At 33.0% G+C, this 22,613-nt stretch overlaps 1 protein-coding gene, 1 long non-coding RNA gene and 2 pseudogenes across 4 annotated transcripts; 1 reads left to right on the top strand and 3 right to left on the bottom strand.

The window, feature by feature from the left end:
- Positions 1 to 1,150: 1,150 nt before the first annotated feature.
- Positions 1,151 to 5,378, bottom strand: LOC111314337 (uncharacterized). Its single transcript, XM_022915577.2, has 2 exons — positions 1,940 to 5,378; positions 1,151 to 1,817 (listed from the first exon to the last, which is right to left on the bottom strand). The coding sequence occupies exons 1-2, from the start codon at positions 5,235 to 5,237 to the stop codon at positions 1,447 to 1,449; spliced, it is 3,669 nt and encodes a 1,222-aa protein (XP_022771312.2). The 5' UTR covers positions 5,238 to 5,378; the 3' UTR covers positions 1,151 to 1,446.
- Positions 5,379 to 10,801: 5,423 nt separating this feature from the next.
- On the bottom strand, positions 10,802 to 11,952 carry LOC111313091 (uncharacterized; annotated as a pseudogene). Its single transcript, XR_016332540.1, has 2 exons — positions 11,156 to 11,952; positions 10,802 to 11,077 (listed from the first exon to the last, which is right to left on the bottom strand). The product of XR_016332540.1 is annotated as an uncharacterized LOC111313091 (transcript).
- A 294-nt stretch (positions 11,953 to 12,246) lies between these two features.
- On the top strand, positions 12,247 to 21,109 carry LOC149512151 (uncharacterized). Its single transcript, XR_016332541.1, has 3 exons — positions 12,247 to 13,702; positions 14,890 to 15,055; positions 16,568 to 21,109. It is a non-coding gene; the product is annotated as an uncharacterized LOC149512151 (long non-coding RNA).
- On the bottom strand, positions 17,181 to 21,013 carry LOC111314336 (uncharacterized; annotated as a pseudogene). Its single transcript, XR_016332539.1, has 2 exons — positions 17,721 to 21,013; positions 17,181 to 17,597 (listed from the first exon to the last, which is right to left on the bottom strand). The product of XR_016332539.1 is annotated as an uncharacterized LOC111314336 (transcript).
- Positions 21,110 to 22,613: the final 1,504 nt, after the last annotated feature.

Below are 22,613 nucleotides of genomic sequence, written 5' to 3'. Positions count from 1 at the left end.
AATACAACAAATAATATAGATCAGATAATTAGGTATCAGATAATATACAGATCATTTTTTTTAAAAAAAAAACAAAGATAAACTTAACAGGATGAAGATTAAATGATAGATGTTGAAGCTGAAGTTGGTTCAAATAGAAAAGCATTTGCTTTGAACTTAGATATGTTAAAATAAAAATAAGAAACGTATTAAATATTGAAACATGTTTAAGATATCGATTAAGGCGTTTCATATATAGAAATGCCTTATTTGATGTATAAAATATAGATTCTTCTGAAGTTGATTAGATAATACAACGTTCATATTGTTATAACATAATCTTCGAGGGAGAAAATAAAATTTTAATATGTGACAATTACGACATTTAAATGAAGAAACGCCTTAATTGATAATCAATTAAAGTGTTTTTCCATAAAAATGTCTTAATTAATAACCACTTGAATTTTTATCAAACTGTGATTAAAAATCAATCATGTCATAACATGATATTTGAGACCCAAAACAAAATTTAATATGTGGCACTTAAGTTATTTCTTTTTTGAAACGTTTTAGTTGATAATCAATTAAGACATTTGAAAGAAGAAACATTTTAATTGATGTAACCATTAAGGCGTTTCTTCCTTGAAACGATTTAACTGTCACATATTAAATTAAAAATTAGATAATTTTTTTTAAAAAAAGCTATAATTGAATTTCAAACTTATTTTTTAAAAAGATAACAAATATATGATTAATTTTTTATTTAGGTTAAATTTAAAAATAATGTAATTTTTTTCAAAATCCTAAAATAACACAAAAATAAATTTTTTATTTCAAAAACTTTAGATACTATTAAAATTTTGATATTTTTTCTTGTATTCGAATTTATATTGAATCATGCATAAGAAACAAATACCAGAAACAAGTGGACGATTTATACTGTAGCAAACGATTCTGCTGAGGTCAAAAGCCAATTTTTGACCAGAAAAAAACTTGTAATAAATGTAATTCTGAGTCTTTTCCCACCGTATATTCTTTAATCCGCACTAAAAAAAAAAGCTACAAGAAGTTTCTGCATTAGAAAACAAAATGGTTTTTGTACAAAAATGTAGAATATTGGTTCTGCAATTTGGTGATTGGAAGTTGGAGCATGGAGAAAAAGTACAGCCCCTGAAAATTGGTCCCACTGATGCACCAAACTTTTTTGACCAAAAAAAATGGAACCTAGCCAGGAGTCACTCCGGGATTGTTCTGCAGCCAATAACCTTTTGAACACTTGAAATGTAATCTTCTTATTGGTATATGGACAAGAATACGATACATACACTCAGTAACACAAGAAAAATATGATACAAGGCACAAACATACCTGCTTTATATGTAACACAAATGTAGTAAAAACTGGCTGCTAAATGACCTGAAGTCTTTGCTCCCTAGATTGAAACCTGCCTATTGTTTCTGTCTTAATCTATTTTTGAAAGCTAGTTAACTTGCTAATGGTTATTGTTCCCAGTGGCTCATCCAAGCAAGCCTGTGTTCTTGCTGATAATTCTTGTGCCACAAAACGCATGGTGGGCCGTGACTCAGGCACGGAACGTGTGCAAGCTAAGCCTACGGTGAAAACAAATACAACTTCCTCTGCCATTTGGTCTGTAGGAGGTGGAAGCCGTTGGTCTAGTAGATCCTTCAGAAGCAATTCTTTGTTGTTCGATAAAAATGTTACTGATGACAGGGAACTCAAGAGCTCCCCTGGGTGCTTTCCCATCATGATCTCTAATGCCACCACTCCAAAGCTGTAAACATCGCATTCGGTTGTGACTCTCATTGTGAATGCAAGCTCTGAAGACCAAGACATTAAACAAAGTCAACGATCACATTGCAATTGAAAACCAAGAAAAAAAAAAGTCACTGCCAAAGTAGCGACTAATGAAACATAATTAAGTATTAAATTGTTTACGAACCTGGTGCCATGTACCCATAAGACCCAGCAACCGTGGTCCAGTTGGATGAATTTGGATTCAACAACCTTGCAATGCCAAAATCTGAGAGCCTGGGCTCATATTCTTCCTCAAGCAGAATGTTATTCAAAGATATGTCTCGATGTATAATAGGTGGAGAGCAATCATAGTGCAAGTAAGCAATTGCATGAGCCAATCCTTGCACAATTTTCACCCTTGTAGCCCATCCTAGCTCCACTTTTTGTTGTGCTCCATACAATACACTTCCCAAGCTACCTCTTTCCAAATACTCATAAACCAAGTATATTTCACCTCCTTTTGAACAGTATCCATACAACTTTATGATATTCCGATGCCTAACTTCTGTCAACATATGAATCTCATTCTCAAAACTACTGCTGTTTGTTACTTGAATATCGCTGGAATCTGAGAAATTCAGTTTTTTAACTGCAACTACTTGACCTGAGGGCAATACTGCTCTGTAAACACTTCCAAATCCTCCTTTTCCAATGCAGTACTTATCATTAAAGCCTTCTGTGGCTTTTTCAATGTCACCAAATGTAAATTTTCCTTCTCTTTCCCAAATGGTCGACTCAGAAACATTAGTCTTTTTACTAACTTTAGTTTCTTCATCAAGCATCTTGCTTTGCCGGCAACATATAAACACTCCAGCAACAATTGCTACTAGAATGAATATGCCACAGACAGGAACAATGATAGCGATAAGAACCGTCTTTTTATTGGACTTGCTCTTTGTGGGAGTTAAAGTGCAAGGAGTTAATCCTTCAGCTTCTCCACACAAACCTGAGTTTCCAACAAAAGCATTTCCAGAAGCATTTTGGAATACACCAGTACTTGGAATCGGGCCTGTTAACTCATTGTAGGAGAAATCATATACACGAAGACTAATCATGGAGGACAATGAAGTCGGGATTGTGCCTGACAGATCGTTATGTGAAACGTTTAGATTCTCCAATGATTTAAGCTTCCCTAGGTCTGAAGGGATTGAGCCTGAGAGTGAATTGCTGCTGAGATCCAGTAAGTACTGCAAAACTGATAAGCTACCTAGCTCACCTGGAATTGCACCAGATAAATTGTTGTGACTCAAGCTCAAGCTCAATAATTTTTCACAATTCTCAAGTTCTTTTGGTATTTCTCCCGTCAATTTGTTCCCTGATAGATCAAGGTACTCTAAATTCACTAAGCTGCGGACGACAATCTGAGGAATGTCACCTGTGAGATGATTCTGGCTCAAACTTAGGTTGAACAACATGATCAAATTTCCCAGTTCCAAAGGAATATCTCCTGTCAACTCATTGGACCCCAGGTTTAGAAGACGCAACTGACTCAACTTCCCAAGTTCAGCAGGAATTCTACCAGAAATTCTGTTTCTGTCCACTTGTAGATTGGTGAGATTTTGGCATTCTCCCCACTCTGGTGAGATTTCACCAGTGAATTGATTGTCACTAAGAGAAATATAGTCAAGATGAGGATGAACTCCAAATGCATTGGTGATGTTACCCGTAAATTTGTTCCCATCTAACCGGACTCTTTTTAGCCCTTCACAGTTCCTCAAGCAAGCTGGCAATGTCCCTGTGAAGTTGTTTCCATTTACCATGAAATTTTCAAGAGCAAAACTACTGCACAATTCAGGCGGTAATTCTCCAGAGAAGCTGTTGTTGGAAAAGCTCACATAAGACAACCCAGGACTGTTCTTCCCAAAATCCCGAGGAATGCTACCAGAGAAATTATTGGTGAACACGGAGAATGCCAATAGGTTAGTGAGGCTAGAAATCGTGTCCGGCAATTCCCCATGCAAGAAGTTTGTGTTGACATCAAGAGATTGCAAGGATGTCATATTTCCAGCCTCTGGTGGAATTGTGCCTCTCAGATTGTTATAGAAAAGCTGTAAACCTTCAAGATTTGAAAGACTCCATATAGTTGGAGGAATTGGACCCGAAAGCTGATTTTCAGAAAGGTCTAAACTTTTCAGGGAATTCAAGTTTCCAACATCTGAAGGAATTGATCCAGAGAGGCTATTTTTATAGAGAAAGAGGAATTGGAGGTTTGTCAATAGGCCTATTTCTGGTGGAATCTTCCCCGAGAAAGAATTGTCTTGAAGTTGCAAAGCGATCAAGTTGGTCCAATTAGAAATGAGAGATGGTGGGATCTCACCGAAAAAAGAATTTTCAGATAAGCCCAACTCAGTTAACTTTGTGAGTTGTGACAAGGACAAAGGCAGCTCCCCACTCAGTTGATTCCCAGCTAAGGCCAAAAAGGTGAGGTTAGTACAGAAACCAAGCTCGGGTGGGATTGTAGAGTTTAAGGCATTCGAGCGGAGATCAAGTTTCTTGAGATTTCTTAGTTGGCCTAAAGAAGATGGAATATTCCCTTGAAACAAATTTTGGAGCAATTCAATTGTTTCAAGATCAGACATGGTTCCTAGACTCTCAGGAATTGAACCATTTAACTGATTGGTTGCCAGTCGAAGATCTATGAGTTTGGAAAGCTTGGAAATGTTCGAGGATAGTGGTCCTTCAAAGGAATTATTAGTGAGATTGAGATACTCAAGCTTGCTCAGATTGGTGAACAATGATTCTGGTATTGGACCAATCAACCTATTCAGTGACAAGTCTAGGGAGGTAAGATTGTGGCAGTTGAGTACAAATTGAGGGATTTCCAATTCAAGTTCATTATAAGCTAAGCTGAGGTGTGTCAACAAGGGCATAGCCAAGAAATCGGAGGAGTTAGAAGAAACAAAGTAGTTGAATCCAAGGTCGAGGTACCTTACATTTTGGAGATTGCTAACTTGAGGAGGAATGCTATCGTTAAGATTGTTGTTGAATAGACTCAGATATTGAAGCTCTGTTAGACGACCAATCTCCGGCGGTATGTTGCCTTGAAAAGAATTGTTGCTCAAATCCAAGACGAGCAGCTTGGCTAGAGTACCAATTGCGGACGGTATCGGGCCATCAATACTGTTATTCTTGAGGTCAAAGCGGGTGAGATTGGCAAATGGAGTGAAGTTGAATTGAGCGATGGAACCAGACATGTTTGCATTGGATAGGTTGATTTCGGAGACTGTTCCACTGCCATCGCAGGTAATGGAAGTCCAATTACAGAGGTTGTTGAGGTTGGACAGTGACCAAGAATTGAGAGAAGATGGCGAAAAAGACAAGCTGTTCTTCCATTGGACGAGTGCCTCCGCTTGTGCTCTTGCTGAGCATGTGATCTTCAATGGAAGTAAAAAAAGCAAAACAACATGGAAGAGAACAAGACATGGATTTCGAAAAGTTGACATGCTTTGATTGCAGAGGATTTAGTTTACAACTTTAGGAAACTTTCATATAGATACGAGAAAGCCAGGCCGTAAAATTTAATTTGCAAGTCTTCTTCTGGCTGCTATCTGTCAGTGCTTATCATTTACGTATGGAGCCAAAGCAACGACCCCATCTAAGGTTATGATAGCTCAAAATGGAGAACAAAAATAGCCACAAATTTGACTTTGGAATGTGATCGGAAGTTGCTAGTTGCTACCCACCATGAGCGCGTAGGCCAAAGCACTTAAATAAGATTGGCCTAGTTGAGGTTTTCAAACTTTGATTTTGAACGTGCATGGAGTACCTTTATATGTATTTTGTCTTTTTTTACAATTTTAAAAAAGAAAATCAAGAATAAAATATTGTTAGTATTAAGTTTGAATTCTAAATTTATCCGTTAAAGAAGACTGTATGAACTATGAATAAATTGAATAAAGTTTTAAATCTATTTTATATTTTTTTGTATTTCCATATTCCTTTTTGGCCCAGAGAGATTGGAGAATTAATATATTATGCCTCACATGAACTTATAGGTAAATTGTAATTTATGATGAATGGTTAGGGTTGTTTTAGAACAACTGCTTGACTTTTTAACTTGAATAAATTAATATGGAGTGCATTAGAGAACTTCATTTTATCTTGTGTAATAGTGGTAATAAAAACTTTAAAAAATAAAAGGAAAAACAAAAAATTTCAATTCTAAATGAAGAGATTATTTAAGAACAACATTAGAAGTATTTATTTTTATTTGGAAATTATTTTTTATTATAATTTTTATAGGAAAAGTTTTAATAGTTTTTTTTAAAAAAAAACTTATAACTGAATCAAATGATAGGGGTAATTAACTTTCTTTAAATAATAATAATATAATAATAATAATCGATAAAATTTTGTCTCATTGATAGAAAAAATGTCTTGAAAGTGTGATTTCTATCGGTTTTATCTTGTTGAATCTTCATATATATTAAAAAAATTATTTTATTTTAATTATAATATCATTAAAAAAATTTTCCCTTCCAGTAACTCCATAACCAAACATATAATAAACCATCTAAGCCTTTATAATTATGCTTGAGTTTATTTTCTTAAATATTAAAGTATTATTAGATTTATGCACATTCACAATATGAAAATTAAAAAAAAAAGAAAAAGAAAATGACTTTTAAAATTTGAATTCCATTTTTACTTTCCAAAAAATTAAATTACTAAAATTTTATTAGTACATATATTTTTATTTTTAATTCATTTTTTAATTTTTAAATTAAACTGATATAATTTAACATATGACACTAATTCAATAAAAAAATTTTATAATTAATATATATTCATTTAGAACGACCAACTGTTATTGAAGTAAGAACAAGACACTTATTAAACATATATATATATATATATATATGTGGTAATTGGTTTATGATAAAGCTTTTCAAACCTAATTAGACTTTTCCATTTCAAACTTTTTTCTTTGTCTTCCATCCAATAAAATAGAGATTCAAACTTGAACGTCTCCAACTGTTTTTTTTTTTTTTTTTTGGCCAATAATCAGCTTTCTTTTTTATGCGGTCAAAGTTCATTTATCATTTCGACTTTTAGAAAAATATAATAAAATGTTTTTTTCCGCAGACTTTCCAGATGATGTTCAATTTTTCCCCACTATCAAGTATCAAAGATTCTTATTCTTCAGCCTCCTGTCCGTAGGAAGTACTACCTTGGGAAAAAAAAAAACAATAAGACATTAATTAAGACAATATCAAAAGTACAAATTTTAATTTCTCAATTGTTTAAAAAAATTTATTAAATGAAAAGAAAACACTTAAATTTCAATTTTCATAGATAACAATAATGAATAAGTTTAATTTACGTATGAAATTATTATTTTAATTTTATGAAAGAAATTTTACCAATATGTTTTTTTTTAACAAATGATGTAATAATCTCTTGATAGAGAAAATAATTATAGATGATAAAATTTAAATAATGAAATTATTGAATGCTAGTTATTTTATAAAAGTGATTGTATGAATTAATTAAAATAAAATTAAAATTTGTTAATATTTTATTTATGTTCAACAAATATAATTCCCTATTAACTTTTTTTACTTTATACGTTTTAAAAGAAAAAAATAGCAAACAAATGAGACATTTTTCTTAACAGTCCTTCTGTCACTTTTTTTTTTTGTCTTTTTTTTAATATCTCAAAATTATTTCATATTTTTTTAAAACATCTAAAAATCTTACTTTTTATATTTTAAAATTTTTTTTTATTTTTTTTAACTTTTTGACATTAAAAATCATAAAATTTTAATTTTATAAAAAATAATTTTAATTTTAATATTAAATACATTAAAATCAAAACTTTTTTAAAAAATTAATACATAACAAATATTTCGAGACAAATGGAGTAAAAGATTTCAAGATTCGAGGACGAAACTTGACATTTAATTTTTAGGAGACTAAAATAATATTTTATATTAGTTTTTTTCAAAATATATCAAATCTATTAATAATAAAAAAATAGATACAAACATATAATAACAAAATTTACAATTATAATAAAATTTACATATATATATAATAAAATGGATATATTAAACAATTGATCTTGTGATTTCTAATTATAAATCACTAACAATATTTTTTATAAAAATAAAATCATTATATTTTTTTACAATATTAACATATTATTTTATCATATTTAATATTTAAAGCATTAAAGTGAAAAAATAAAAAAATAGATTTTTTAAATAAATAATTAAATTTTAAAAAATAAAATAAAGATTTTGATATGATAAATTGAAACATTTTAATTTTTTACGTGGTATTTTTACATTATGAAAAATGAAAAGTTATTTAAATTAATCATATTAATTATTTTGACATGTAAAAATTTTAAAATAAAATAAATATGTAGAATCTAATAAAAAAATTAGTTAAAAAAATCACAATTGAAAATTTATCGAGTAGGTTTTAATCATTATAATACTTGTATATATATATATATAATTTAATTAACATATTTGTGAAAATATAGTATTGACAAATTTAATCACTTTAAATTAAAAATAATTTATAATAAGCAAATACAAATTAAAGAGTTATAATTTTTTTTGAAATTAAAAGTTGTAATATTTACATACAAATAACTTTTGCATCTATATATCCAATATAAATACATAAAATAAAAAATAATATATACCAATATAATAAATTTAAATTTGAAGGGGTCAAATTAATTTTTTTATAAAAAATAAAATTATTATTAGAATAACATGTGTATAAAAAAATTCAAAATGGTTGTGGGGCCATTGGCGTTAGGCTCTTTAAGGGATCCGCCATTGACCATAGTCATACATAGGATCATTGACGGAAACAAAGGATTCAGATTCATGCTTGTATAAACACAACTTAATTTTTGGTTAAACGAGATAGACTTCTGCAAAGTAAAGTCAACTTTTGAATATTCAAAGTTCCAAATTTCTACATAGATTTTCTTCTAAGGGCCATATTGGATTTTTTCAAACAACCATATTGAAAGAGATTTATCTGCCCTTTAAATATCATACTCAGATATATTCTACAAGAAAGGAAATTTCAAAATTTTATTGGTGTTCAACTTTTCATGCATCATAATTTGTAGTTACATACCTGCCAAAGGGTATTGTGAACCTGATGGCACCTTTTTCTCCCAGTGAAGAATGGTTCGGGTACACAGAATAAGTGAAGAATCTTCCCTTGCACAAAGTCAAGAATATAACTGAATAAAAAATTAAGCCAGACAGTATTATTTGAGAAGAAGCAGAACAAACAAAGCCATTCACAGTTCACAGACTTTGCCATTTGTTTGACTAAAAGCTTTGATTTGTGTGGGTATATCTTCTGTTATCCTTGGTTTCAAAAAAAAATCCAATTAGAATAATCATTTTTTGAAATCTAATCTCTTAATTATTTTTTAAACGTGTCGTTGAAATAGTAAATAATCAACTATTCTAAGCTCAAGAATGATGAACTTTAATAATATAAATTAATTATGAATTATGACTGGTATGCACACAAATGATAAAATAATAGAAAATTGACTACCTATAAGTTAATATTCGGAACAAAGACGTGGGGTATGAGATTCAGAACCATTGTTCACACTGTACTGAAGATAGACTAAACTATGCAGTCTGATGAAGCTAAGGGGAAGGGCTGATCAGCAGCTGACATCACAACTGGATAGCAAAGATTTCAGGAAATTCACTGCCTTTCATTCAAACACATCCTGGAAAAATAGCTCAAGTCAAGGAAGTTAAAATACATTTTATTGGCTATTAATTAACTTGTTTCACCCTGATTTTGATGTCATTTTGTCATTTTACAATGTCTCCGAATAGCTCAGAGCTTTTTCATTAGAATTATGGTAAGTTTTTATAGAGTTAAATGCCGAACCTTGGTCCATGGATAGAAATTGTAATGAATCCTTTCGTGTATTTAACTCTGAATTTTAATTAGTGACAGTCAAGTCTGAATACCGCAAAGAACAAAAATCATAGAATCTTACTGCAAACAGAGAAAAAATGACATGACTAATATTTTTCCGATGAACCCACAATGAAAAGGACTCGTGGAGTATTCCAAACGCCTACTTTGTTGGAAAAACGGAGAAGGAAAATCGAAATCATCAAGCAAACAAAACATTTGTCAATCAGTGAAAAATAGTCATGCAAAAACCTTGCCGATTTCCATCATTGTATGTGTGTTATCACATGAAGGCATTATATGCTTTGAGCTCAATATTTAGCCAATGGTTTAGTCATAGAAATGGGTGTCTATTGTTGTTATTGTTTTTTTTTTTTTATTGAACTAAACCTCCCCTAAATAAAATTTCTAATTCCGCAAATTGATTGTGTGGATTCGGTCTACAAGCCGGGGTTGGTCAACTCGTTTTAAGGAAGACAATCTCCTTAGTCCTCAGACAAACATTTATATGTTACCAGAGGAACCTCTCAAAGACCAATTTTTATGGATAACTCATGTTTCAGTTAAACTATGCCTTTTTTTCATACCATTTTATTTTATAGCTTTTTCATTTTAGCAATTATATGACTTTTTTTTTATAGTTACATCAACAATTGAGTTTTTACAATTCCTTTTCAAAATTCTTGCTTATGCAAGTTGTTAATAAGTCAATGTTTTAAAATGGTTTTTTAAGTAAACTGTCAAAATCTGTTTGCAGATGACCTGCAAAAACTGTATTTTTTATCCCTTAGATGTAAGTTATTACTAAATGACAATTTAAGCAACCGAGTACATATCTATTTCTTCATATCACACATCTTCGCTTCCTATGATACAGTCAAACTAGTTTACCAATTAGGCGGCAAGATATATAGGAAGAGTAATTGAACAAGTAAGTATTACTCCAATGACGCAGAAAGATTGAACAAGTATTTGAGCTTTCATTTCAAGTGAAACTACAATAAGGGAACTACCAGAAAATAAAAACATTTCTATTTTTTAACGCTTATAGAATGGGACCTTATCAATAGTTTGCTAGAATCACTGAATCACCACCAAAGGGATATGTGATAAATTAATATTAATCAATAATATGTATTACCATCATCAAATAAGTACAAAAAAAAATGACTTACAACAAGCAATAACGTGTTAAACAATAAAGGAAACACATGTATAGATTATGGACACTCAAAAACAACAATCCAAAACGGACGAGCTTGCCTAGCATGTCTTTTGATTGGAGTACGCTTCAGTTTCTATCCAAAGCTCTCTCCAACCTTGTTTCAAATGGTGTAGAATGCCAATTCACTTTCTTATCCTGCAAATGACAGAAGCTCAATCAGAATTCCATCATCACCTAATATAAAACTTCCCTCAGCTCTCACTTCACATATACCTCTCTGTATTTGCTGGTAGTGTTTGGTATTCCTTTGAAGGAAGTAGCTGAGCCAGAGTCCTTGGTGGTGCTGCTCACATGACTCCAATAGGTCCCAACGGTTCCAATTAGGGGCATCTCATCTGGACTTCTACTTGGAGTTTTCCTAGGTGGAGAATATGCTGAAATCTTCATCTCTTCAAGAGTCAATGCACCTAAAATAGGCCTATGTTCAGGGCTCCTCGGTGAATTTGATCCTCGTGAAATGCTTCTCTCTGGCGTACTAGCATCGGAAGTGCTACTCTTTTTGACAGGTGTGGGTTCTGTTGAATACAACCAATTCGAAAGGCTGGCAATCGACTGATACTCCTTCATTCAACTTCTTCGGTTCATGATCAGATTTTGATTCCTAACCGAGTGAAAGGTCATTGAAACTAGTGTCCAAGCTAAACGAAAGCCGGGGCTCTTCTAGCTATAAGCTGAGATTCTCTTTTTGCAGTTTTAAGTGGTGTTGGCCCTTTGCTTTCACAGCTTTCCATTGAGTTGGATTTTCGATAGGATTCAACACTGGATGAACATTACCACTCCTATCAAGCCATCACGGCCAGGAATTCTATCTCTTCAATCAAACCATCAACCTCCTTAGTGACACCTCCATGGCCAGGAATTCTACCTCCTGAATCCACGGCTCCGCCATAAAAATCCTCATAATCATCATTTAGATCACTTTCTTCATAGTCTAATTCATCCTCTTGGTCGTCACTTTCTTTACAATTCTGATATCTAAATGTTAAAAATATAGTAGCAACAAAAACCCTTCACAGTTTCAATTTTAGTAATAGCTGTATTTTAAATTCTGACAAAATATTTCCAAAATTTTATTATGTAAACACCTAATTTTATCTGATGTCATTTGAAGGTGTTTTGAGTCTCGGATTTGTGGTGAGCTTTCAGCTAGTCAATTTTCTCGTAGATTTATCTGTGTTTCCGGCTTCTTGAATCAGAAATCCAATTCTCTTTCTTTGAGTTAATTTCAGATTAGTTTATCTTACTATTGGAAAATAGATAAGATAAACAAAACCAGAAATTTTGGGGATAAATCTGAAATAAAGATGAGTTTGAATTCAAATATTATTGAGATGAAACCCTTATCAGATGAAAATTTTGAAAGCAATATCAATCTTGGTGCATCCTATCTCACTCAAGACCCTCTGTATAAACAAATGCAATTAATCACAGGGGGGCAACCGGCCAAAAGAACCACCTTCTTTTGTCACCATCAGCCTTCTCCTCCATCCAAGCCACAACCTTCCAAACTACCACCACCAAATCTCCCATAACCACTAGACCAAATCTCACCACTCAGCCAACATCCACAAATTCATCCTCCTCAGCAAACATTCCCGATACCATAATTTCCCACATGGCCACAACCCAATCCTGATCGAAACCTACTCAACCTTACCATCACTCACGATTATTGATCACTTTGAAGCCTGATAAAAGATCAGTGAGATTCGTCGTACATGGGATTACTTTCATACAAAGGAGAGAACACTAAGGCGATACAGAGGCTTTCATTTTCTTACAATCACCAACAGACAGCTCATAGAAGCCTCCATGGAATTTGCCCTACTGCCAAGCCCTAACCTTTCCTATAATCAATATCGCCATCAACCAGCACAAACCCAGAAGCATACACCAACACACAGAGAAATCAGAGAGCAATTATTCTAGATTCGTTAACAGAATACAACTAGCCCAAACCACCCAGACCTGAATTCATCCTTCACCATCGAGCGCTTACCACACCATTACCTTGTGGCCAGAAACAGTTCACTAATCTCTGCCATCTCTCATTTAGACCACTGCCTTGTGGCCAGAAACAGTCCACTGATCTTTGCCATCCCCCATTTACGCCACCCATTACCATCAACCCTGCATAACGAGAAAGAGAAACAGTCCCAAGTAATATTCTTCAAACAGGAGAGATCTGTGAAAATCTAAAAGTACTTTCAAAAACCCATTCGGCTGAAAAACTGAGGAGATCAAACCGGTTATAGAAGTAGCTTTCGGGCGGACTCCGGAAATGGTGGACGACTGATGGTGGCGATTGGTGGTCGCCGATAGCGGTTGCGACGATGGAGGTACGCCGAGTTCTGGAAAGGCATCATAGCTTCTGGCAACCTTTTAGACAGAAATCTGGAGAAGAAGTTCGGCACCGACGAGCGGCGGCGGCAACAGCCCTCACTGGCCGGCGCTGTGTTCTTGAGTCTTTGGGTTTCTGGGGAAATCTTTAAACTAGAGAGGAGAAAAACGTTGAATAAAGAAAGGGACTTGGAAAGCGAAGGGAGACTTTGATTTTGAAGCTAAAGTGCACCGTTTTGAAGAGACGAAATCAATGAAGTTGACTCAACCCTTTACCCGACCCAGACCAGTTTAGAAGCAGATTCAGAACGGCCCGCGTAGAAATAATCTTGGACTGTTGATTTGGGCGGAAAATAAGGCGTTTTTGTTTGACCCACACACCTTTGGACTTCTCTTGATTTGGATTTAACCCAAAATTTGGTAATTTTTTTTATATATATAGTTTTTGGTGTAAATTATTTATATTAATTATTGCTTTAAAATTTAATTTTAAAAACAAAATAAAAATTTATCAATATTTTGAAGGATAATTTTTTATAAAAATTCATACCAACATATTGGAACCTATTTCTAAAAATAAATTATTTTTATGAAAATTGGATTTTAAATCTTTGATGATGAAATTATTAAAACTGTAATAAAAAGTAATTTTTATATAAATTTTTAAGCGAGAAATATTTTTTAAATTTTATCAATATTTTGTAGAATTTAAAAAATATTTTCAATATCAAGATTTTCAAAAATCTCAGTTGTCACAAATAAAAGTTTTTTATAAAAAAATTTACAAATTTCGTATAAAATAATTAATAAATTAATGACAAAATCTCTTTAAGTATAATTATTCTTTTTGAATACTCTTGAAATAAGAAAATGATTTAAATTATTACTAACATATTAAGGATGATTTTTAATATTAAATTATTTAATAAAATCTTTTAAGATTTGAATAATAAGAAATAAACTGATAATCTTACAAGGTTGTTATAACCTTCATGCATATAATTATACTCTCAAATTCAATTTTTATTTTGTAGACTATAATATATCTTTTAAAAATATTTTAATCAAATTTAAGATTTTTTTTAAATGAGATAAATTCAACTAAATTTTCAATCAGATCTAAACTAAAAATATCAATGGTAATTTTTAAAGTTATGTCTAACAATAGATTTACAAATTTATACATAATAACATATTAGAATAACAAAATTCCTATAATATTAAATTGAATTCTTCAAATATATATATATAAATTAAATAACCTCAATGTTAGAGCAATTCCATCGAATTTTTGTTACTCTTGAATCATGATTAGTTGTACAGTTTAGGCACGTGAATTGAAATAATTTAGTGCATACTATACTTGTATTATATTTTTTTTTTAGTATTTCAAATTGTTAGAATTTAAATTTTGATGAAGAGTTACCTGGTATTCCAACATTTTGATTGCTCTGCTTATCCGCGCAAAAAGGCAAGTTGAAGTGCAGCACTTGTGAACAAGGCCATCTGTTTTCAGAATTTGCATAATATAGTTTTATTTCTGTGTATGTCAAAATGATGAAAAACTATTTATTAATAAATGAATTTTTCTTCATTTTCCATGACAGGAAGTTTGTTATTTAACAAAGAAAGATGTCACCTTCCTGGTAGAAGGCTCCATAAGTTGGCTGTCTCACACTCTCAAAGGCAAGTGGACAATTTATCTTGCAGTAGCCAACTTTTCCACTGAAGTCAAAAGTCAATTGCTGACCAGAGAAAAAAATTGTAATAAAGGTAATTCTGAGTCTTATACCACCATATATTCTTTAATCTGCACTAAAAAAAAGCTACAAAGACTGAAGTTTCTGAACTAGAAAAGAAAATGGGTTTTGTACAAAAATGTTGAATATTGGTCTCGCGATTAGGTAATTGGAAGCTGAAGCATGGAGAAAAAGTACAGTCAGTGAACAATGGCCCCACTGATCCACCCTTTTTTTTTGGCATAGAAAAATGGAACCTGCCCTGGACTCACTCCAGGACTGTTCTGCGGCAAATAGCGTTTTGAACCCTTGAAATGTAATCTTCTTATTGGTTATATGGACTAGAACGCAATACATTCTCTCTGTAAAACAAGAAAAATATGACACAAAGCACAAACATATCTGCTATATATGTGACACAAATGTTAAAAAGAAAAAAAAGGCTGCTAAATGACCTGAAGTCTTTGCCTCCCCAGATTGAAACCTTCCTATTGTTTCTGTCTTAAATCTATTTCTGAAAGCTAGTTTATTTGTTAATGGTTATTGTTCCCAGTGGCCATTCCAAGCAAGCCTGTTGTTCTTGCTGATAATTCTTGTGCCACAAAACGCACGGTGGGCCGTGACTCCGGCACGGAACGTGTGCACGCTAAGCCTACGGTGAAAACAAATACAACTTCCTCTGCCATTTGGTCAGTAGGAGGTGGAAGCCGTGGGTCTAGCAGATCCTTCAGAAGCAATTCTTTGTTGTTTGATAACAATGTTACTGATGACAGGGAATTCAAGAGCTCTCCTGGGTGCTTTCCCATCATGATCTCTAATGCCACCACTTCAATATTAAATTTGATAAAATTTTTTAAGATTTGGATAATAAAAAATCAACTTATAGTATCTTTCGAATAAGCATTATAAGTTTATTATAACCTCATTGCATATAAATATACTCTTGAATTCAATTTAAATTTTGTAAAGTATAACCTATCTTTTAAAGATATTTTAATCAAATTTAAGATTTTTTTTTAAATGAGATAAATTCAACTAAATAATTAATCACATCTAAACAAAAAATATCAGTGGTGACTTTTAAAATTATGTTTAATGATAAATTTATAAATTTATACATAACAACATATTAGAATAACAAAATTCCTATTTTCAAATAATATTAAATTGAATTCTTCAAAAATATATATAAATTGAATAACCTCAATCTTAGAGCAATTCCATCGAATTTTTGTTACTCTTGAATCATGATTAGTTGTATAGTATAGGCACGTGAATTAAAATAATTTAGTGCATACTATACTTGTATTATATATTTTTTTTAGTATTTCAAATCGTTAGAATTTAAATTTTGATGTAGAGTTACCTGGTATTCCAACATTTTGATTGCTCTGCTTATCCGCGCAAAAAGGCAAGTTGAGGTGCAGCACTTGTGAACAAGGCCATCTGTTTTCAGAATTTGCATAACATAGTTTTATTTCTGTATACGTCAAAATGATGAAAAACTATTTATTAATAAATGAATTTTTCTCATTTTCCATGACAGGACGTTTGTTATTTAACAAAGATGTCACCTTCCTGGTAGAAGCCTCCATAAGTTGGTTGGTAAGTCACACGGTGTCTCACACTCTCAAAGGCAAGCGGACAATTTATATTGCAGTAACCAACGTTTCCACTGAAGTCAAAAGTCAATTGCTGACCAGAGAAAAAAAATTGTAATAAAGGTAATTCTGAGTCTTATCCCACCATATATCCTTTAATCTGCACTAGAAAAAAGCAACAAAGACCGAAGTTTCCGCAGTAGAAAAGAAAGTGGGTTTTGTACAAAAATATTGAAAATTGGTCTCGCGATTTGGTAATTGGAAGTTGAAACATGGAGAAAAAGTACAGTCAGTGAACAATGGTCCCACTGATGCACCATATTTTTTTGGCAAAAAAAAAATGGAACCTACCCTGGACTCACTCCAGGACTGTTACTGCGGCAAATAACGTTTTGAACCCTTGAAATGGAATCTTCTTATTGGTTATATGGACTAGAATGCAATACATACTCTCTGTAACACAAGAAAAATATGATACAAGGCACAAACATATCTGCTTTATATGTGACACAAATGTAAAAGAAAAACATAATAATAACCGGCTGCTAAATGACCTGAATTCTTTGCCTCCCCAGATTGAAACCTGCCTATTGTTTGTCTTAATCTATTTCTGAAAGCTAGTTTACTTGCTAATGGTTATTGTTCCCAGTGGCTCATCCAAGCAAGCCTGTTGTTCTTGCTGATAATTCTTGTGCCACAAAACGCATGGTGGGCCGTGACTCCGGCACGGAACGTGTGCACGCTAAGCCTACGGTGAAAACAAATACAACTTCCTCTGCCATTTGGTCAGTAGGAGGTGGAAGCCGTGGGTCTAGCAGATCCTTCAGAAGCAATTCTTTGTTGTTTGATAACAATGTTACTGATGACAGGGAATTCAAGAGCTCTCCTGGGTGCTTTCCCATCATGATCTCTAATGCCACCACTCCAAAGCTGTAAACATCGCATTTAGTTGTGACCGCATTGTGAGTGCAAGCTCTGAAGACCAAAAAATTAAATAAAGTCAACGACCACATTGCAATTGAAACCAAGAAGACAATAAAAGTCACTGTTAAAGCAGCGTCTAATGAACCATAATTAAGTAGTAAATTGTTCACGAACCTGGTGCCATGTACCCGAAAGACCCAGCAACCGTGGTCCAGTTGGATGAATTTGGATTCAACAACCTTGCAATGCCAAAATCTGAGAGCCTGGACTCATATTCTTCCTCAAGCAGAATGTTATTCAAATATATGTGTCGGTGAATAATAGCTGGAGAGCAATCATAATGCAAGTAGGCAATTGCGTGAGCCAATCCTTGCACAATTTTCACCCTTGTAGCCCATCCTAGCTCCACTCCTCGTTGTGCTCCATATAATACACTTCCCAAACTACCTTTCCAAATACTCGTAGACCAAGTATATGCCACTTCCTTTTGAACAGTATCCATACAACTTTATAATATTCCGATGCCTAACTTCTGTCAACATATGAATTTCATTCTCAAAACTCCTGCAATTTGTTACTTGAATATCGCTGGAATCCAACAAATTGAGTTTTTTAACTGCAACGACGTTACCTGAGGGCATTACTGCTCTGTAAACACTTCCAAATCCTCCTTTTCCAATGCAGTACTTGTCATTAAAGCCTTCTGTGGCTTTTTCAATGTCACCTAATGTAAATGTTCCATCTCTTTCCCAAATGATCGACTCAGAAATATTGGTCTTTTTACTAACTTTAGTTTCTTCATTATGAATCTTGCTTTGCCGGGGATATATAAATACTCCAGCAATAATTGTTACTAGAATTAATATGCCACAGACAGGAACAATGATAGCGATAACGACCGTCTTGGTATTGGACTTGCTCTTTGTGGGACTTAAAGGGCAAGGACTTAGTCCTTCAGCATCTCCACACAAACCTGAGTTTCCAACAAAAGCATTTCCAGAAGCATTTTGGAATACACCAGTACTTGGAATCGGGCCTGTTAACTCATTGTAGGAGAAATCAAATGAACAGAGACTAATCATGAAGGACAATGAAGTCGGGATTCTGCCTGACAGATCGTTATGTGAAATGTTTAGATTCTCCAACGATACAAGCTTCCCTAGGTCTGGCGGGATTGAGCCTGAGAGTGAATTGCTGCTGAGATCCAGTAAGTAATGCAAAACTGATAAGCTACCTAGCTCACGTGGAATTTCACCAGATAAATTGTTGTGACTTAAGTTCAAGCTCAATAACGTTTCACAATTCTCAAGTTCTTTTGGAATTTCTCCTGTCAATTTATTCCCTGATAGATCAAGGTACTCTAAATACACTAAACTGCTGACGACAATCTGAGGAATGTCACCTGTGAGATGATTCTGGCTCAAATTTAGATTGAACAACCTGCTCAAATTTCACAGTTCCAAGGGAATATCTCCTGTCAACTCATTGGCCCCCGGGTTTAGAAGACGTAACTGACTCAACTTCCCAAGCTCAGCTGGAATTCCACCAGAAATTCTGTTTCTGTCCATTTGTAGATTGGTGAGATTTTGGCATTCTCCTCACTCTGGCGAGATTTCTCCAGTGAATTGATTGTCACTAAGAGAAATATAGTCAAGCTCAGGATTAACTCCAAATGCATCGGTGATATTTCCCGTAAATTGGTTCCCATCCAACCGGACTCTTTTTAGCCCTTCACAATTCCTCAAGCAAGCTGGCAATGACCCTGTGAAGTTGTTTCCATTTACCATGAAATTTTGAACAGCAAAACCACTGCAATTCAGGCGGTAATTCTCCAGAGAAGCTGTTCTTGGAAAAGCTCACATAAAACAACCCAGGACTGTTCTTTCCAAAATCCCGAGGAATGCTACCAGAGAAATTATTGGTGAACACGGAGAATGCCATTAGGTTAGTGAGGCTAGAAATCGTGTCCGGTAATTCCCCATGCAAGAAGTTTGTGTTGACATCAAGAGATTGCAAGGATGTCATATTTCCAACCTCTGGTGGAATTGTGCCACTAAGATTGTTGTAGAAAAGCTGTAAAGCTTCGAGATTTGAAAGACTCCATATAGTTGGAGGAATTGGACCCGAAAGCTGATTTTCAGAAAGGTCTAAAGTTTTCAAGGAATTCAAGTTTCCAACTTCTGAAGGAATTGATCCAGATATATTATTGTTATAGAGAAAGAGGATACGGAAGTTTGTCAATAGGCCTATTTCTGGTGGAATCTTTCCCGAGAACAAATTGTTTTGAAGTTGCAAAGAGATCAAGTCGGTCCAATTAGAAATGAGAGATGGTGGGATCTTACCGCCAAAAGAATTTTCAGATAAACCCAACTCAGTTATCTTTGTGAGTTGTGACAAGGACAAAGGCAACTCCCCACTCAGATGATTCCCAGCTAAGGCCAAAAAGGTGAGGTTGGTACAGAAACCAAGCTCGGATGGGATTGTAGAATTTAACCATTCGAGTGGAGATCAAGTTTCTTGAGATTTCTTAGTTGGCCTAAAGAAGATGGAATATTACCTTCTAACAAATTTCCAAACAATTCAATTGTTTCAAGATCAGACATGGTTCCTATACTTTCAGGAATTGAACCATTTAACCGACTGGTTGCTAGTCGAAGATCTATGAGTTTGGAAAGCTTGGAAATGTTCGAGGATAATAGTCCTTCAAAGGAATTACTAGTGAGATTGAGATACTCAAGCTTGCTCAGAGTGGTGAACAATGATTCTGGTATTGGACCAATCAACCTATCCAGTGACAAGTCTAGGAAGGTAAGATTGTGGCAGTTGAGTACAAATTGAGGGATTTCCAATTCAAGATCATTGTAAGCTAAGCTGAGGTGTGTCAACAAAGGCATGGCCAAGAAATTGGAGGTGTCAGAAGAAACAAAGTAGTTGAATCCAAGGTCGAGGTACCTTACAATTTGGAGATTGCTAACTTGAAGAGGAATGCTACCGCTGAGATTGTTGTTGAATAGACTCAGATATTGAAGTTCTGTTAGACGACCGATCTCCAGTGGTATTGTGCCTTGAAAAGAATTGTTACTCAAATCCAAGACAAGCAGCTTGGCTAAAGTACCAATTGCGGACGGTATCAGGCCATCAATACTGTTATTCTTGAGGTCAAAGCGGGTGAGATTGGGGAATGGAGTGAAGTTGAATTGAGCGATGGAACCAGACATGTTTGCATTGGATAGGTTGATTTCGGAGACTCTTCCACTGCCATCGCAGGTAATGGAAGTCCAGTTACAGAGGTTGTTGAGATTGGACAGTGACCAAGAATTGAGAGAAGGTGGCGAAAAAGACAAGCTGTTCTTCCATTGGACGAGTGCCTCCGCTTGTGCTCTTGCTGAACATGTGATCTTCAACGGAAGCAAAAAAAGCAAAACAACATGGAAGAGAACAAGACATGGATTTCGAAAAGTTGACATGCTTTACTTGCTGAGGATTTAGTTTACAACTTTAGAAAACTTTCAAATAGATACGAGAAAGGCCAGGCTGTAAAATTCAGTTTGCAAGTCTTCTTCTGGCTGCTATCTGTCAGTGCCTATCATTTTAAATATAGAGCCAAATGCAGCAACCTTATCTAAGATTATGATAGTTCAAAATGGAAAACGGAAACAGAATTAAATTTGACAGTGGAAAGTGATTCGATGTTGCCTGTTGCTACCCACTCTAAGCGCGTAGACTGAAGCACTTAGCTTGGTGTTTGGTACATTTCACAAGATTAATATTGTATTATAATCATCAAGCTGATTATATTATCAAAGCAATCTTATCATTAGATGATTTGAAATCATTTTATTTGGTTAATAATTTTTAATATTTAATAATTTTATATTACTGTATTTAATATTATTAAAAATTAAATATTATTTTATTTTAAAATACAAAAATAATCATGTATATTATAATAGTTATACAAACTAATAATTTAATATTATTTAAAGATAATAATTTGTAAAATATTAATAATAGTTTATTCATTTGATAATAAAACTTAATTAAATTATTAAATCAATAAATTTATTTATTGATGGATAAATTAATTTTTATAATATAAATTATGTAAAAATATTTGAATTAAAAAATAAATTAATATATTAAATTCATAATAAACAAAAAAAATTCTATTATATATAAATATTTATAAAAACACAAATTATTTTTGAATTTATTACAATGAATATTAGTTTTAAAATATAAGAAAATATAATATAAAATAATTATAATGGTAAGAGAAAGCAAGTTTTTAATTCATATATTAAATTGATAATATTAGCTATTATTAATTTTACATATAATTTCAACTCGATTATAAAAATTCGCATCTTTTTGAATGAGGATTAGATCACCGTTTAATACTGTAATCTAATCACTCTCGATAATTTAAGAACATTATCATAATATACTTATCAAATATAATGATCTAATCACCGTATCTAAATCATTATGATTTTTTAAATGATCATCTTATATCAAATACCATCTTTAAAAAAAAAAAAAAGATTGGCCTTGAGGTTTTCAAACTTTGATTTTGAACATGCATGGATTAACTTTAAGGGGTATTTGGTTCGAGAAAATTTACAAATTTTTCCTCGAAATCTTGATTGTGGGTATTTGATTCTTATATTTAGTTCAAGGTAATTCGATTATGGAAGAAAGTGACATATTCCTAATAATACTCAAAGTCTCGAAATCAAAAACCCATCTCTCAGTATGATATTTTAGGATTCTATGAGAAAAAGTTGTATTATTTTCAAATTTGATCTGAATAAAAAGAAATATGAAATAGCCGTTACTTTTTTGAAAAGTATGTCTGGAATTAGTTATAACTCAGTTATATGTTTTTGCTAAAAAAAATTTTATCATTCACTATATTAGCTATTTGGTATTCCAAGGATCAAGCATGGGGAATGAACTTTTAAAAATGATAATTTGAGGAGTTTACTTATAGAAACGCCTTAAATGATTCATTTATATTTTAATAAAAGATTATTTAAGATATTTGTGCATAGAAAAAGCCTTAAA

Source organism: Durio zibethinus, chromosome 23 (assembly GCF_047325235.1).
Source record: "Durio zibethinus cultivar Kanyao isolate XHJ-2024 chromosome 23, ASM4732523v1, whole genome shotgun sequence".
NCBI classification, from domain to species: Eukaryota; Viridiplantae; Streptophyta; class Magnoliopsida; order Malvales; family Malvaceae; genus Durio; species Durio zibethinus.
This window is presented reverse-complemented; position numbering and strand designations above follow the sequence as displayed.

Bases quoted from the DNA above. Each gene is read 5' to 3' on its own strand.
- LOC111314337 (XM_022915577.2), bottom strand. From the start codon at position 5,237: ATGTCAACTTTTCGAAATCCATGTCTTGTTCTCTTCCATGTTGTTTTG. The intron at 1,818-1,939 runs GTTCGTAAACAA...CTTGGTCTTCAG, and splicing joins TTATGGGTACATGGCACCAG to AGCTTGCATTCACAATGAGA.